Below are 17,445 nucleotides of genomic sequence, written 5' to 3'. Positions count from 1 at the left end.
TTATTTCAACATTTTTATTGTGTTAACATTTATCAAATTCGAAAGAGTTTTCTTCAGCAAATTTTTCAATTACAAAGTTTATGTGTTAGGGAGTAGACGGTTATAAAGACAGATGCAGATTCGAGAAGTTTTTGGTTTTTGAAGTTTAATATTTTTTTATATAAATATTAAATATTTTAAATATTATTTTTTATTTATATTTTGTGTTTTATACTTTGTGTTTAATATTTTATATTTTATATTTTATACTTCATACTTAATTTTTTATTTTATATCTTATATTTTACTTTTTTTCTTAATTAATATACATATATACATTTAAAGATTATTATATGTTCTTAAGAATTTGCAGATGTTTTCGTTTTTATTAATTTATAATTTTTAGAATTCAATAACATTTTACAATTTTTGAAAAATTTTGTATTCTTTCAGTCTTCTTTAAAAATTTGGGAGATTGACAAAACATTTTGTAGATTTATGCTGATAATCGGGCATCGTTGCTTTAACGAGAAAGTTTCGAAACTATTTTATGCTTTCATTATGTGTTAACATATTCGTCTTATGATGTTGCCTTTGTTTGTTTTTCGTTTTGCACGAAAAAAAGTCAGTAAACCGGAACCGGCTATAAGACTTTCGGAAATCCCCCAGTTCACCCTCGAGAAACTGTAATTGGCCTCTGGCAAGCTCAAAACTTACAAATCGCCCAGCCTGGACGGGATGCCAGCAGAAATTCTCAAAACAATGTACAATACCTACCTCGAGAAACAACAACGAAATCAACAGGGAAAGGGTATCCCTGCTTGTCATCAGCGTACTGCCCACTATACACACAGCGGTAAAGCTCTATGAAAGACTAAATAAACATAGACTGGAGGCGGCTATGAACGAAGCTGGCGGACTCTCTTCTAGGCAGAACGGTTTTAGACTCGGAAGGACAACTATAGACGCTATCCGCAGCGTGATGGAAAACTTAGAAGCCGCATAGCGTAGATGCCCAAAATACAAGCGAATAGTTCTATTGGCGATTTGAAGCGTTCGAAACGCCTTCCATAGCGCGTTATGGGCGGACATGATCGACGCTTCAGAAAAAATTTTAGAATCTGTGACTACGTCAATGCTGTGGTGCAGAGCTATCTGAGCGTGGAGAAAACTGCCGTACCAAACTAGAGAGGGAATAATGCGAACGCGGTTCCAGGGTGGGCGACGGTTCCTTAGAACCCTCAAAAAAAAGAAAGAAAAAATCCTGCTCACTTTTAGGATTGTAAATAAAAAATAATCACAATAACAACATACATATATGAATTGAGTTCTACAGCAAGTTTATTGGTAGATACTGGTTATTGCATACTTTTAGGGTTACAATTAAAATAAATAAATTACACATTAAAAAAATTTTATATCAATGAAATTTGTTTTAGAGTTATATAAATTTTTAGTAATTTGCTTTACATCCTGTATGGATTAATATTGGTTGTTTGTAACTTTATTAGGAAAAGTTATTGGTATACAAAACTATATTTTTTATGATTTTTTATAATTAATACATTATTTATAATCTCATGCCGGCAGTAGAACAATATAATTTTGTACCACAAATATGTTTCACGAAAATTCCACCGAGTCTAATGGCTGAAACTAAGTACCTAGTTTATATTTTGAAGCATACATTTGAGCAAAAATTAATTGAATGTGTGCCAAAGTACTGACTTTTGAAAATATACGTGCTGTTTTTGTTTAAAGGTAAAAAATCTTAAACAATACAACAATATTTTGACAGTTATTTCAACATTAAACTTTAGTAACGATCAATCATATGATTAGTAATTTTTATGTTTTGTGTAAAACGCCTAAAAGTATATGCATAAAACCGCTGTCTACAAATCCGTTTGCAGCACCTTGCTGATCACATCATCGCGCTCCATCAGCGCGCACATCGGACGCTCATGATCAAGCACTAGTATCATCTCTTCACCCTCAAGTGTCGCCGCGCGCACCGTTGTGCGTCCATTTGGTTGCAGCGTCATAGTAGCGCTGCCAGCGGTGACATCTGTCGACGCAGTTGCAGTTGCCAGTAGCATGGCTGGCGCCTTCTCACCCGCTGGCGCTATGGTTGTTGAAGAAGTTGTAACCGAGGAACTGTTATTTGCGCTTGTTGTTGCTATAAAATGTGGCTCATTTTCGTTAGTGCTGAGCAGACGCTTCTGCCGATGTTTGCTGTTGCTTTGTTTCGCCAACAAACTTGGCTCTGCCTGCAGTTGAGCGTTCACTTCATGCTTAGTCATACAAGTGAAAGCTTTATAAAAGCTCTTGCGAAAGTTGTCACTAAGAAAAGCATAGAGTATCGGATTTACAGCAGAGTTGGAGTAAACCAGACAGCAGAGCAGTAGGAAAATGAGTATTTCAAGTCGTGAGAGTGGACTTTCCATGGGATTAGAGTTGATAAGCGCCAGCTGTGATATCCAATATGGCAGCCAACAGCATACGTAAACAGTGATGACGGTGAGCACAAGGCGCGTCACTTTGCGGTGCGAACGTTTCTTCTCTTTCGACTTGTGCTTTGAGCCAACTGCATGCAGCTTACGTATGACCAAACAGTAGAAACATAAGATGAAGCTGAGTGGCGTGCCGAAGCCGAGAAAGAATATGTACAGCGTGAACGTAGTCGCCGAATGCCTTTTATACGTTTCAGGCCATTTTATATTACAAGTGAGATTCACGCCATCATCTTGGCTAACAGTGCTCGCATACAGTATGACCGGCAGCATAAGCGCAGCCGAAGTGAGCCATGCTATAGCCGATACAATCTTAGCGATGCGTTGCGTGCGGTATTTCGTCGAGGTGATCGGATGACAAACTGCAAGGTAGCGATCAGCAGACATGATCAATAGAAAAATAGATGAGGTGAATTGCGTAATCGAAGTGCTAACCATATAAGCTTTACACATGTATTCGCCGAAGCGCCAACCACAAATACGCATGGTATACAATAAAAATGGTATGCCGATCAGAAAGCATTCGTCGGCGATCGCCAAATTGAGTAAATAAATATTCGTCACAGTCTGCATCTTTGAAAAACGCAACACGACGTAAATGACGAGCGTATTACCAAAGATGCCGACAACGCAAACGAGCGAATAGAGTATGAATGTGGTCAGATCGGGGAATGAATTGCGATTCCCCAAACAGTGTTCATAAAAAGTGAGTCTGCGTGGCGTATGCTGACCGGTCAGTGCTGCATGCACGTGGGTTGCATTGTATGCCGCTGACGTGTGCGTGGTATTACGTATATTTCGTGGCGTTACAGTGCGCCTATCGGTTGACATTTGCTGCGCGCTCGACTGCTGACTCGGCGTTACAGTACTTATGTTGTCTTTTTCCGCAGTACTCATCACGCGCGTCACTGTACTGCTGGCAGGCCAAATTGTCGTCAACGCTTCTGCTTTGTCGCGCTCAATCGTTTCACCGCCCTCAGCTGTCATGCGCACCGGTGCCCCACCTGCTATTTCCATGCAATTGAATAACAAAAATGCGCTGCTGAAGATGATCAATGTCATGCGATTCGTCGCCGTCGTCGTTGTTGGCCGTTGCCACCACATTTTTGTGGTATTGAATTTCGTTAAGGGTTTTGCGCTTGACTGATTTGCTGCCGATGGACAGCTGACAGCTGTCAGTTGAGTTTTAATGCTTTTACGCTTCAATAATGTATGCCTTGTTGTTGGCTATTAAAAGCTTCGCAAGTTCTTTACTCATTCAAGTGATTTTAATATTTTCTTGTATGTATGGTATGTAAGCATGGACGCGTTGAAAGTCAATGAGGCGTTGTTATAGATTGACCTGCAAGTGAAATATTAAATTGAAAATTTGTACAATAAAGTCAATACTTGTACAGGTTAATGTAGCATAACTGTAGGCTTGTATTGTATTATATTAATATAGAAGTATGTTTACATACTATATATACTCTCTTTTCGGTATATCTATAGTGAAAGGCTGCGCTTCAAAAAGTTTAATGTTTACGATTTGTCACTTGAAATTATGTTAAAGTTCCTGACTGAAAGCGTTCAAGCGTTAATTATTAAAATTTTCCGCCTAAAGGTATGCTTTAGTAAAAAAAAATTTACAGATTTCACTGTTGTATGATTCCGGTGTTTTAACGTGCTATGAATATATGTATACTCCCTATATATATACGTTTAATTTCATGTTATATTACTCAATTTAAGAGTGTGGAAATATACGAGTTGGCAAAATGCTTTTAGATTCTGTAAGTAGATTCTAAAGAAGTTAAAGTCCTCGCTTTAGCGCAGTTCACTAATTGGGACGATGACAGGGGTTGGTGACCTTAAAAGCTTGTTGCACTTACTTTAATTTGTAGGGTAAAGATGTAAGCCGAAGTTCGTTTAAGCGAAGTTCACTGATTGTGAAGACTACATGGGTTGGTGACCTTAAAAGAAAAAATTACCAAGAGAATTATTTTAAAAATGACTTCACTGCGCAATAAAAGCAAATAAGAGAACTTCATACTTGAGCAGTACCTTCGCAGGAGCACTTTGTAATAGTACACAGACGGCTCGATAAGGGCAGATGAAATCGGGGCCAGCATAGTGGTACCACACCAAACTGTCAGTACCCATAGGCAGGTTTCTAAGCATTTTTCAAGTTAATGTCTACATCATTAGCAAATAGGCAGGAATTATTCTAGAGAAACTATAACGGGAAACGTATTGCGATCCTCAGTGATAGTTGGGTGCCCCTTCAGGCAATCTCGTCCACTGAAATGGCGCTGTAGTGCAATAGATGATCTAGCGAAAGAAGCTGTGACAACCTGTCCAATAGAACGGAAACCGCTCTTCCTGCGGTGCTACACATATTATGAGATGAGTGATGGAAGAAGAAAGGGCTTGTAGAAATCGCCACTGGCATAAAATGCTGGGGCTTAGACAGGTTCAAGAAACCAAAAAGGGTTTATCTTCAACAGATCTGTGTCGTTTCTATCATGTATGTCTTAAGTTTTACTAGGTAAAATTATTGGGCTCAACTTAATCGAATGAAATTTTTAAGCTAGATCTTTTTAATTCTGCCTATTGTGTATCAAGCAGCGAGTACTTTTAAATTACCTTCGATCTGAACTTTGCGTAAGTCAATACATATAGTGAGTGGTCTAATCTCTTTTGGCTTGGCTTCACTACTTAGGCTTATACCTCACTTTTGATAACAAAAAACAGCAAGTACATACATCGAATATTTTACTTCTAGTGAACATTTAATAGTTACCTCAAAATTTGGTAGAATTGTTAAACTTTGAAACCAAAAGTTTCGCTCCTAAATGTATGCTACTATTAGTAGACAAGCATACTATAAATTTCTGGTTATATTAGTATTATTTACTAGTATTTTATTTTGCACACAAGGCTTAAGGCATCAGATGCTTAAAACGAAATCAACAATTGCCACTTAAATTTATGCAGTTTCGCTTCGTTATGAATTGCGCCTAAAGAAACAAAAACAAACAACTTGGTATTTATATAACAGACTTACGTGCGAACGTACAAAATAACTGTTATACATAAATATTTACACATTGTATGCGGAATTGAAAATTCCAATGAATTTATGACCATTTTGTAGGTTTACGTATGGCTGCCTGTATGTCGAAGTATTTACTCCTTAGAATAAATTCATATTCACTTATTTGCGTAAATGAAAATCTCTCAATTTGTGGATATAAATAAATAAATACGCATAAGTGCGTTAAGGTAGAAGCGCCCGAAACTATACTATAGGTATGCATACGAGTGTATATGCTTTTAGGTGTCAAATAATATATGCCAATGGAAGCTATTTCACTGATTTGAATTATAAAATAGTACAAAATAAGCATATACATATTAATATATAACTGTATTTACTAGGAAGTGTGCATAATTTCACTTGAAAACATTGCGGATTTGTTTTTCGCACATTGCAAACTATACATTACATACACACAGGCGCATAAGCGTGGCGGAGCAATTTGTTTAATTAAAATGCATACTACAGCCTGTTTTACGTAACGCAATTATTACGTCCGCCTATACGTATGCTTGGCGAAAACAACAACACATTGTATACGCTGAGTGGCAACTCGAATCGATTTGCTGGAAATGATTTTCAAACTGATTTATACGGCAAACAAATTTGTTATCCCACCATTTCTGCGAAAATCTGATTAAGCGCAACCGTTTGCTCCACGCTTTATGCTCCATGCGTCATTTAATCTGCAGTTGCATACCTGTAGGCGCCGCAGCCATATTCAATCCTTTTATTAAAACGTTTGCAGTTATGAAATATCTTGAAAACTTATGCTCCGTAATAGGCTTTTTGCAATTCATTACGCCAGCTTCAGTCGTCACCTAGTTGAGCGTGTCATATGTGCGCCTAAAAGCACACAAATGCCATGATGTATGCAAAAAGCCTAAGCAATGTTGTCAGCCACACAAGTTTTGCAATTTACTGGTATTAATTGTAGGTGACCCCAACTCGATGATTTAATTTGCCTCAAATGTCAAATGTCTATGTGCACATGCGAGGACAGGGGCAGTTCGTTAAACTTTGTGTAGCGGATTTTATACACTTGCGTATACATCTAATGCAAATAAATCGCTTTAAAGTGTTTGCTTATTAATTGCACACTTCAGTCGGTGTTTGTGTGTGTGTGTGTGTTTGCCAATTGGCGCCGTTGTCTGTGCCAGTGACACGCATTTTCGTATCAATTTACCCGAATAAATTTACCCGCTCAACGTGAGCTTTTGTGCTTAAAAGGCGCTCACAAGCAAATGCAAACAAATAAATGTGCGCACTCATTCAGACATGCGATTAAACATACATATACAATTTATATATGTATGTATATGTGTTTGTATATAAATTTTAAATATTTTTGCCGCCAGCAAGGCAAACAAACTTGATTGATTTTTATTTGAAATCACTCCAACACTAGTTCAAAGTGAATGCGAAAAGAGTTCAGAGTTGCTTTACAATTTAATAGTGAACATATTTCTTGACCTAGACTTGCATATAATAAATACTTTAAATTGAAAGTACGACGTGAAGGCAGCTCAAGAAGTTACATCTTACATCCACTTGAAAATCAGAGAAATCGTCTTTTTCGTGAATTTTTCTGAAAATGCGTTTTGTTTAATAAACAACAAAAAATTGCGTGCATTTACAGAATTTTATCATCATCAATTGTTAAGATGATTCCTTTTGAAGGTCCAGCCGTTTAGAAGAAAATTTCCTCATCGAAAGATATAATCCTTTTATAATTTTTGGACTTTCGGTTATACCTTCACAAATACAAAAGATTCCTTAGGTTAATACTACTAAAATAGTTAAAAAGTCTGCAGCTGGAGTGGAAAGAGAGCTCCTGACAGTAAGCCTCTTTGCCGAACTTCACCCCAAGCTCTTACCCATCTGTAAAGAAGCTTACTGCCCCTGTACTATAATGGCTTCATCCCACTCACAACTCCTTCGTCGGTATATGGACAGAAGAGGAGCCGTCAGAGTTCGGTTTGGCGAATCCATGATCCAAGTGATGCGGTATGAAGTCAAAATGAGTGGGAATTTCCGAGTGTTCAAACACGTGTTCTTTTAGGAACCCAGACTCTCTGATCTTGATAGAAACTTTCGCAGCCATACACCTTAGGTCTCTACGGCCAATATGTGCAAAATGGCGTTAAGTGCCATAGTTGGAGGGGATCTTAGTCCCAACACATGCTGATGAGCACCGCCCGTTGAACGCTCTCGAGTTTTTTTGCAAGATTCTTTATAGTAACTTGATTTTGATTGGTAAGTTTGTATGGTATCTGTATATATAACAGATATGACTCGATCTCAACAATTACTATGAAGAATGCACCACTGTCTTAGATAATCACTCATGCCAAACTTGGCGAAGATATCTTGTCAAATGAAAAAGTGTTTCACATATCAGCTATATACTTGTAGTATGGTGATCTGACCACAGTTTCTTCTGATATTGCGTCACTGCTTAAGACAATAATCCAGAACAAATTCCCTGAAGATATTTGATCAAATGAAGAAATCTTCTGTATAAGAACTTGGTGGCAAAATGAAAATACCTAATTTATCGTTTAAAAATATACTAAATGAGCTTTGTAATACAGCAATCCTGAAAAATTTTCAGTTTTAAAAGAAAACAGGTATTTGCGAGCCAAAACCCGTTTAAAAATCATGTTCATGCTAAGAGGTATTTTCGTATGTACAAGGTGCGTTCCAAAGTAAACATTTAAGTCCTTTTGTTTTTGCAAAATCAATTTATTTTATTCCAAATAGTCTCTTTCTGCTTCAACACAGCTTTATGCGCGGTCCAAAAGTATGCCGAACGAGTGTTTTAGCTCGTTGGCCGTTATGGCCGCCAGTATGCCAGTGCAAGCCTTTTGAATGGACTCCACGTCTGCATAACGCTTTCCTTTTATGGGCAAATTCATTTTTCGAAAAGGAAGAAGTCGCATGGTGTCATATTAGCTGAATACGGGGAGTGGTTAATGGTTAGAATGTGATTTTTGGTCAAATAATCGTCCTTCGAACGTTGGATTCTGAGCAATTTTTAGTCGTCAGTCAATTTGTGCGGAACAAACCGTGCACACACCTTTCGTAAGCCCAAATGTTCGGTCAAAATGCGATAAATCGATGTTTTGGCGATATTCCATTCCACTGCCATGAATTTCAATGATGATTTCGGCTGATTTTTGATGAATTCACACACAGTTTCGATGGAATTTCCGGTGATCACGGATTTTGATTGGTCCACATATTAATCGTCATTTATCCGTGTATCCTCACGTCCACTTTGAAAACGCTGTAACCACTCGTGCACTCTGTAGATACCTTGTACACAGAAATAGTCATCAATATTAATTTCCTAGAAAATTTCTGGCAGTTTTTCAAAAGTAGATCCGATTAATGTCAAAGAAGTTGAATACGTTTTTAATGAAGACACACTTTTTTAGACAATAGATATTTCTTATACATACTATATAATTTAATATGGTACATTGATTTGGGTTCTGCAGAACAGATATTTGTTTGCTCTGGGTTCCAACTAGACTATTTTATTCACTAAATTGAGAAGGAATTTACAAAATATCAGCGGTAGCTTCATTTACAACTCTAATTGAAAAAATTTAGTTAGACTAAGGAGATCAAATACTCCCTCACTCGATTTCTGACCTGATTAAAAAGTAGTTCAATTGAACTTTTTAAATCGTCCATACAAGAGGTGAAATTTTTACATTACTTGCTGATTTTGAAGTACCTGCTAAGGGTAAGCTTTGAAAAAGAAAATTCCTAAAGCATTAGTTGAAAACGTCTTTAAGTAAAAGACTACGAAATTTAAGCAAGATAAATATATATATATATGAAATTCTTCACAGAAAAATTTCTTTAACTTCTCCTGTGAAAACTGTCAAATACAGGGTATTATGAATTTCCGCCTAAAACTGTATTACAAAGGTACATGCTATTATGATGTTCTACCTAAAGGTATATTAAGTAATTAAATTTACAGTTACTTTGTTAAAATTTGAAGTTTGTGCTGCAGATGTGGAGACGATTTTTAAGTTATACTGTATTTGTTAATTGCTGGTAGTAGAATATTCGACGGAAAGAAAAGGAGGTGCCCGTATCAAGACTGGCTTTAATTCCAGGTTATGTTTTTGCTTTAGTCGAAAGGTTCAAGAATTAGACACACTTAATCAGCTAAACAGTTAAATAATCTGCTGATTTTGCAATGAAGTCTTAACCAATCTTGTCATTCTTAACCGAAACGTTCCTAAAAAGCTTTTAGGATCTTGATTATAAACTATAAAAGCATGCCACAAAACTCAAGATAAAAATATCTGTTTATAATGGATTTTCAACTCTATTTCTTGAGTTAATAATAATATAAAGAATAAAAATTTAACGGATTGGCTATAGATTTCAGTACATAAAATTCTGCAGAAACGTTTTTTGAATCTCAATTATAAAGAACATAGCAGTATGTCGCTGTAAATAAATAAGTAACCTATTGATCAGGGCTACACTATTTCTAGACTTGGACAATTTAGTTTCTCAGAAGCATGTGCATTCATCGATCTTTTACCCAACCATGACCGAACTAGTTCCACATGCGTTGGATTTTCTACTACAATTTCCCACATTCACAAACACACATCCTCACACCGCACTCAATCACTATTTGCGTGAATAGCCAAAATGCAAATAACTCACAATGCGCTCCCAAATGTATGCCACACACCACATACACGTGTGCACCACAAACATACACACGTATTTATATATATGTAGCTTTGTTATATTTGCCTTCTTCACTTGCTTGCCGCCTGCTCACCCGCCGTGCATTGCCAAGCAAAATTATAACGTTTTTGCCATCATGAGGCTTCTTGTGTGTGTGTTTGTGATTCCGGGAAATGAGTTGCTACTTTCTGCTGGCATTTCGGTTGACTTCACTTCCGTTGCTCTACTTGAATTTAAAGTGTTGCCACGCGCACAACGGTGTCACAAGCATATGCGCCTGCCGAGATGCTCCTTAGCAACATAACAACAAACACATTTACTCATATTGCTGTTGTGTAAATAAGTTGATTTTATTATTAAATGATGCTCAATTGAATTTCGGGTATTGTGTGCTGGTTTAGAGAAATTGACAGGAGCGCGCAGATGCTGAACAGGGTGCAGAGTGAAGTATGAAATGAAGATCTGTTGTGATTAGTTTCACTACATTAAATTGCTTATTGCAAGCAACACGCGTGAAATATGTTTTAAATCGCCAAAACGTTGATTAAAACTGTAAACGTAATGAAACTGATTTAACTCCAAGTGTCACTTTATTTGAACATGCCATATTCTTTGAAGAATCTCAACAAACTACCTGTAGAATTTCAGAATCATCCAAATTATCGCTTTTATCAGTCAAAAGGTGGACGAGAGAAATTTCAAATTATAGATCCCATGGGTAATTACCTCTCTCTCATTAATAATAGGTGGTTTGTCGCTCTTTCTCTCTATCCCTCTTTTTCTCTCCTTTAATAAGTTATTTAAAACATCTGTAATATAAACTAACTATTATACATATATGCTTAGATAATTATTTAAAAGCTTAGATAAAGACAGGTTCCCCAAAATGGCCAGAGAGATCGAGAAAGAAAGAGATTGAACATGATAGAGGGAATGAGGAAGAAAGACAGAGAAAGATGCGTAAGTTCCATAATTAAAACAAGTAAGGAAGGGCTAAGTTCGGGTGTCACCGAATATTTTATACTCTCGCATGATAAAGTGATAATCGAGATTTCATTATCCATCATTTACATATTTTTCAAATACCGTATTTGTGTAAAGTTTTATTCCGCTATCATCATTGGTTTCTAATGTATATATTATACAGAGAAGGCATCAGATGGAATTCAAAATAGCGTTATATTGGAAGAAGGCGTGGTTGTGGACCGATTTCACCCATATTTCCTACATGTTATCAGGGGGTTAAGAAAATATTTCATTGAAATCGGTCTAGTAGTTCCTGAGATATGGTTTTTGGTCCATAAGTGGGCGACGCCAGGCTCATTTTCAGTTTTAAAAAAAGCCTGAGTGCAGCTTCTTTCTGCCATTTCTTCCGTAAAATTTAGTGTTTCTGACGTTTTTTGTTAGTCGGTTAACGCACTATTAGTGATTTTCAACATAACCTTTGTATGGGAGGTGGGCGTGGTTATTATCCGATTTCTTCCATTTTTGAACTGTATATGGAAATGCCTGAAGGAAACGACTCTATAGAGTTTGGTTGACATAGCTATAGTAGTTTCCGAGATATGTACAAAAAACTTAATAGGGGGCGGGGCCACGCCCACTTTTCCAAAAAAATTACGTCCAAATATGCCCCTCCCTAATGCGATCCTTTGTGCCAAATTTCACTTTAATATCTTTATTTATGGCTTGGTCTTCGAACTTAACCTTCTTATGGAGCCAAGAAATGCGTGTACCAAGTTTCATCATGATATCTCAGTTTTTACTCAAGTTACAGCTTGCACGGACGGACGGACGGACGGACGGACAGATAGGCATCTGGATTTCAACTCTACTCGTCACCCTGTTCACTTTGGTATATATAACCCTATATCTGACTCTTTTAGTTTTAGGACTTACAAACAACCGTTATGTGAACAAAACTATAATACTCTCCTTAGCAACTTTGTTACGGGAGTATAAAAATTCGAAGACATTTCTACTCTTCTTTGTAAGGACCCATCTTTTGATTTTACCTTTAGAGAGTGAATGTGAGATAGAAAGAAAAACAGAAAAAGTTGCGTAAGTTCCATAATTAAAAAATTGAAGAAATTTCTGCTCTCCCTGTGGGGACCCATCCTGTGATTTTCTTTTAGTTCATGGTCGAGGCTGTCGAGATAAGTTAGGCCTTATGTACTCTCACAGTGTTCGTAATCAGTGTCGGATTTTTTTATGAGGTTCCTAGAGTCAGTACGTCAACGGTGTTAGAAATTAGGCGTATAGAAATATACCTCTTGAAATTGGTCGCAATTTACAGGATATATGGATAACAGTATAGATAATCACCAGATCTTTTCCCCATAATCCTCCTAATCAATGTTGTTTGCACGTGTAAGACGCTAAGTGGGGGTCTGCTCAAACCAGCGAGTTAATTAAGCTTATAGTGAATATCCAAGCAGAAATTAAGGCTATACATAGCGCCCACACTCAGTCTACACTTAGCGTCACTCCCTTAATTTAAGTAAGTAAGCAATAACTAGACTGCAAGTGGGTAACTCGGTAAAAATTATGTGGCTACGCCGTTATTTAGGAATAGAAGAAAACGAAATGGAAGATGAGTTTGCTCGCTCGAGGGGAGTTAGGATAAAAATTTCCAAAAAATGGCCTAGACCATCAAGCTGTTCCAAAAGATGTTGTTGAAGCAATGGAGGAATACTTCAGGTCATGTAACTCTAGCAACACAGTGTATGTCGCAGAAGTGCTTTAAGCTAATGTTGATGTGGATAGCTCGAAAAGCGTACATTTTGGAATCGACGGTGCATACGATAATAAGTAGCTGTAACGTTATCGTTGCAAATGCCCAGTTTTCAGCCGGTTAACCTCGGGTATCTTCCATGGTTTCAAATGATTCAAGTTAAAAGACATTGTATAGCAGGGTTGGAAAAAAATCAGGTAATTTATAAAATCCTCTTAGCTGCTGGATAATACTCAATTGGTTACCACTTGAGAACACAGTGAGCCTAATATGGGCTTAAGTGTGGCTCCAGTGATCAAAAGGACACCAACGAAGGCACCAAGAGCTACCCTATTACAAGCGGATCCCCACAAGGTTCAAGTATTAGTTCTCTTTTATGGAATCTGGTGTATGATGGGGCGCTAAGAATACAACAGCCATAAAACGTCAAGCTAATCGTACCCGCAGACGACCTTATAGCGGTAACAGTAGCTAAACAACTTGATGACCTTCAAAATAAGTATAATGAATGGCTGAGCACAAAACAGAAGTATTGCTCATAAGCAGCAGGAAAATTGAACAAATAATAACTCTCGCTATAGGAGAGTGTGCGATTACTTCAGTATTTAGGGGTAATATTGGACTCTAAACTAAAATCCAAGAAGCACTTGGCATGCACATCAAATAAAGCAAATAAAATTTACAAAGCCTTATCAAGAATGATGGCAAATAGAGGCTGTGTGCGCTCCAACCGTCGCCAACCGTATAATGCTCTAATATGAATACAGTCACTAGACATAAACGTAGACGTATACCAAACCAATAAATGCGGTAGATTCACAGCAATAAGAATAACAAGTGCTTTCCTAACTATATCCAGCGAAGTAGCTGAAGTACAGCAAGCATGCCGCCCATAGACATCCAGGGAGACGAATTCACGAGATTTATGAGCTATCAGCGCCAATTACAGAAATCAAAAGAAAAATAGAGGTGAGAAAGAAGATCGTAATTATATGACAGCAAGGGTGATAAACCTCCACCAAAGGACGGTGGAGCCACAGATTTATACCTAACATCCATTCGTGTATAACGAGACAACATGGGGATTCCACCTGACCCAAATATTAAGCGGGCATAGGTGCTTCAGAGGCTATTTTTCCATTGTTCTCGGTTTCTAAACATAAGGGAAATGTTAGAAACTGCACTAGGTGGTAGTTTGATGGTGGAAAATTTGACTGTACTTAGGTGTTAGTCCTCTGATAAGTGGAAAGCTGTACGCGAAGCGGCAACTTCATGCTATAGAAGAGACATAAAGTGTTTTGTCACCCTTAAGAAGTAATACTTTATGTGGTGGTTCCATGGGAGCATCTTGAGTTGGGAGTAGGTTAGGTTTACGGATTAAAGTTTCGAACTCCACCTTTCGATACTTTTCCCTACTATAAAAAAAGAACTCGCAATGCAGTCGCTTAGAGTTATCGCCCACTAGGAAACTATATGACTATATTCCAATAAATTTTCCCATAAATTACGAAATTGCAGGATAAATTAACAGTTACAGCAAACTAACCCAATTGCACTCACTACCCAAAATTTATTGTTATTGTAGCTGTCACTGTGCTTTTCAGAATTTGCTGCAGCACTTTGCACTGAATGCAATTTATATGATTGCCATGAGCGAGCTTTTGTTATTTATATATGCTATTTGAACTTTAATGAGATGTCTTAGCTACAACAATTGCAAAGCTCAGCTTGTTCGCATTGTTGTTGCAAAAGCGCAATTCCCTCAACGCTATTGTTTTGCGCACTAAACGCCGATTGCTTTCAATTGCCCGACGAGCACTTTCAATTGGTTACGAAATTTATACAATTTAACGGTACTAAATTGCAGCAGCCAACGGTAGTGGCATTACCGGAAATCAGAGTGGCGGCAACAACGTAATGGTATGTTGCACTGCGGTACTTGCGAACGCATTAAGTTGCCAATTTGTATAAATGTTCGGCGATAAATGGCAAATGGAAATCGTATTTTGCAGCTGTTGTTGCTTTTGTTCTTGTTGTAGTAGTAGTCACGTAACCGCAATGGTGACAAAAATGCACAAACCAAAATGCAAACAAACCCACAATCGAAATTCTAATTCGAAGTGATGTTGCTGGTGAATAAGTGTGTCTGTGTGAGTGTGTTGCACGTTTGCAGCGAGCAACACGGAGGCATGACGACATGTAAGTGCCAATCAAGTGGCAACTGAGCGGCTATAAAAACAATAAAATGTCGTTACAGGAACAAAAGCAACGACGAAAAGAGTTAAAACAACAAACAATATTATACAACAACATTTTACAAAAACAACGATATACATCGCGTTGCAAGTAGTCAACAACAAAACTGCAATGAAATGGCAAAACATATTTTTGTTTTTGTTGTTATGGCACGAACTTCGAAATCAAATCACATCAATATTGCAACATTATTTTTTGTTGCAACAGCTGTTGTTTTTGCGTGCTTGTTCGCGTGAGTGTTGCGACAAGTAGCAGGCAAACAAATCGAATTGCATGTGATGGCCATTGAAATGGCAGCGTTGAAAGCCGGACAAATAGCTAATGAAATGCAACACTACAAAAACACGCGAAATGGGTGCAAACTGTGAAAATGTGGTGGCTTGTTTTGGCAAAAATCTTTCACGGAAACCTAAACTAATTGTGTGATAATGAAGTTGCTGGTGACATTTGAATTTAGGTGCAGTAAAAAGGTGAAAAAGGAATGCTTATGAAATAAGTTGAAAGTGTTTCTCAATTTTGAGCGGCCAGTTTTTATGGTAGCTTTATGCTATATAGGTCCCATATCAACATTTCCGATAAGTGAACAGTAGGGTGGGTCGATTCCGGACATTTTTCGATTCGGGATTTCTAATAGTGCGGAAAAGTTGCCTTAGTACTTTCAGATTCCAATGCAACTTTTTGTTTTGAGATCGGATTGCATCTTCAACCCCAACTCCGGCCTTGAAATTTCGGAAATTCGCTTAAAATCGTGAAATTGTCTAACTAGCGCCTGAAATACGCATCTCATGGCAAAATGTATGAAACAAAAGTTATTTGCCACGTCATTTGCTACCGAAATGGTATATGCGATCATGGCCGTAGGACGAACCGTTCCCGAGATACGAGCGAAAATGCGGCGCGCCACAGCGCAAGGTGAAAATCGGCTTGCGGCCACACTTCTTGACGTTGTTTTCGCCAAGTGCTATCACTTACACTCATTCACCTACGCCAAAGGACACGTTCGGATAGGTCTCCACACAAATATTTTTTTATCGAGTTCCTTCACTCTTGTCGTTGATTTCGCCGAGTGAGTTCACTGAACAGTTTCTTGGAAAGAAAAGGTCAGGTGCAAAATTTCCTATCGATATATCAAGAACTGACAGTTTGCGTATTTACAGTCGACTGAGCTCTTCACACTGACGTTCCCTTCTATGAGCCCATGCCGTATTCAGGGTATAAAAACCAACTGCAAATGGATCTAATGGATAATTGGAGAAAATGCAACAAAGCTTTAGCTTTATTAACTGAACGTTATAATGAATAATCAAAGGTATTCTTCCCGGATTCCAATCAAACTATTTTGAATAAACATCAAAAACAAGAAAAAACGTTAACTTCGGCTGCACCGAAGCTAATATACCCTTCCAGGTGCATTTCCTTTAGTAACTATGTGTTCAGTTTGTATGGAAGCTATATGCTGTAGTAATCCGATCTGAACAATTTTTTCGGAGATTATATTATTACCTCAAGCAGTAGTGCATGTCAAATTTAGTGACGATATCATGTCAAATGCAAAAGTTGTCCATACAAGCCCTTGATTCCGATCGTTCGGTTTGTATGGCAGCTATATGCTATAGTGAGCCGATCTGAACAATTTCTTCCGATATTACATTATTTCTATGAACAATAACTCATACCAAATTTCGTGAAGATATATCTTGAAATGTGAAAGTTTTCCATACAAGAACTTGATTCCGATCGATCAGTTTGTATGGCAGCTATATGTTATAGTTAACCGATCTGAACAATTTCGTCGGTAATTACATAGTTGCCTTAGAAAATAACTTGTGTAAACTTTTGTCAAGATACATTGTCAAATGTGAAAGTTTTCCATACCAGAACTTGATTCCGATCGATCAGTTTGTATGGCAGCTATATGTTATAGTAATCCGATATCGGCAGTTCCGACAAATAAGCAGCTTCTTAAAGAGAAAATGACGTTTGCAAAATTTCAAAACGATAGTTTAAAAACTGAGGGAATAGTTCGTATATTTACAAGGAGAATAACGTAATAAAAGTCCAGGATCTCGCCTGGGAAATTTAAGAGATGACTGAGATAGCACATATTTCAAAAGACCGGATATGTCATATCCTTCAAATGAAGCTGGTTTCAAGGT

General features: G+C 37.5%; 1 protein-coding gene across 2 annotated transcripts in view; it reads right to left on the bottom strand.

Annotated features, from left to right (window-relative positions):
* Positions 1-1,391: 1,391 nt before the first annotated feature.
* LOC120778821 (somatostatin receptor type 5-like) overlaps positions 1,392-17,445 on the bottom strand; it is a 50,865-nt gene continuing 34,811 nt past the window's right edge. The window contains exons 2-3 of one of the 2 annotated variants that reach the window (XM_040110827.1): positions 4,364-4,444; positions 1,392-3,834 (exon numbers count right to left, since the gene is read on the bottom strand). In XM_040110827.1, coding sequence (XP_039966761.1) covers positions 1,875-3,596 — 1,722 coding nt within the window. In that variant the 5' untranslated portion in view covers positions 3,597-3,834; positions 4,364-4,444 and the 3' untranslated portion in view covers positions 1,392-1,874. The remainder of the gene's footprint in view (positions 3,835-4,363; positions 4,445-17,445) is intronic. The other variant, XM_040110826.1, reaches the window with a different exon arrangement.

This window comes from Bactrocera tryoni, chromosome 5, assembly GCF_016617805.1.
Source record: "Bactrocera tryoni isolate S06 chromosome 5, CSIRO_BtryS06_freeze2, whole genome shotgun sequence".
Classification (NCBI taxonomy): domain Eukaryota; kingdom Metazoa; phylum Arthropoda; class Insecta; order Diptera; family Tephritidae; genus Bactrocera; species Bactrocera tryoni.
This window is presented reverse-complemented; position numbering and strand designations above follow the sequence as displayed.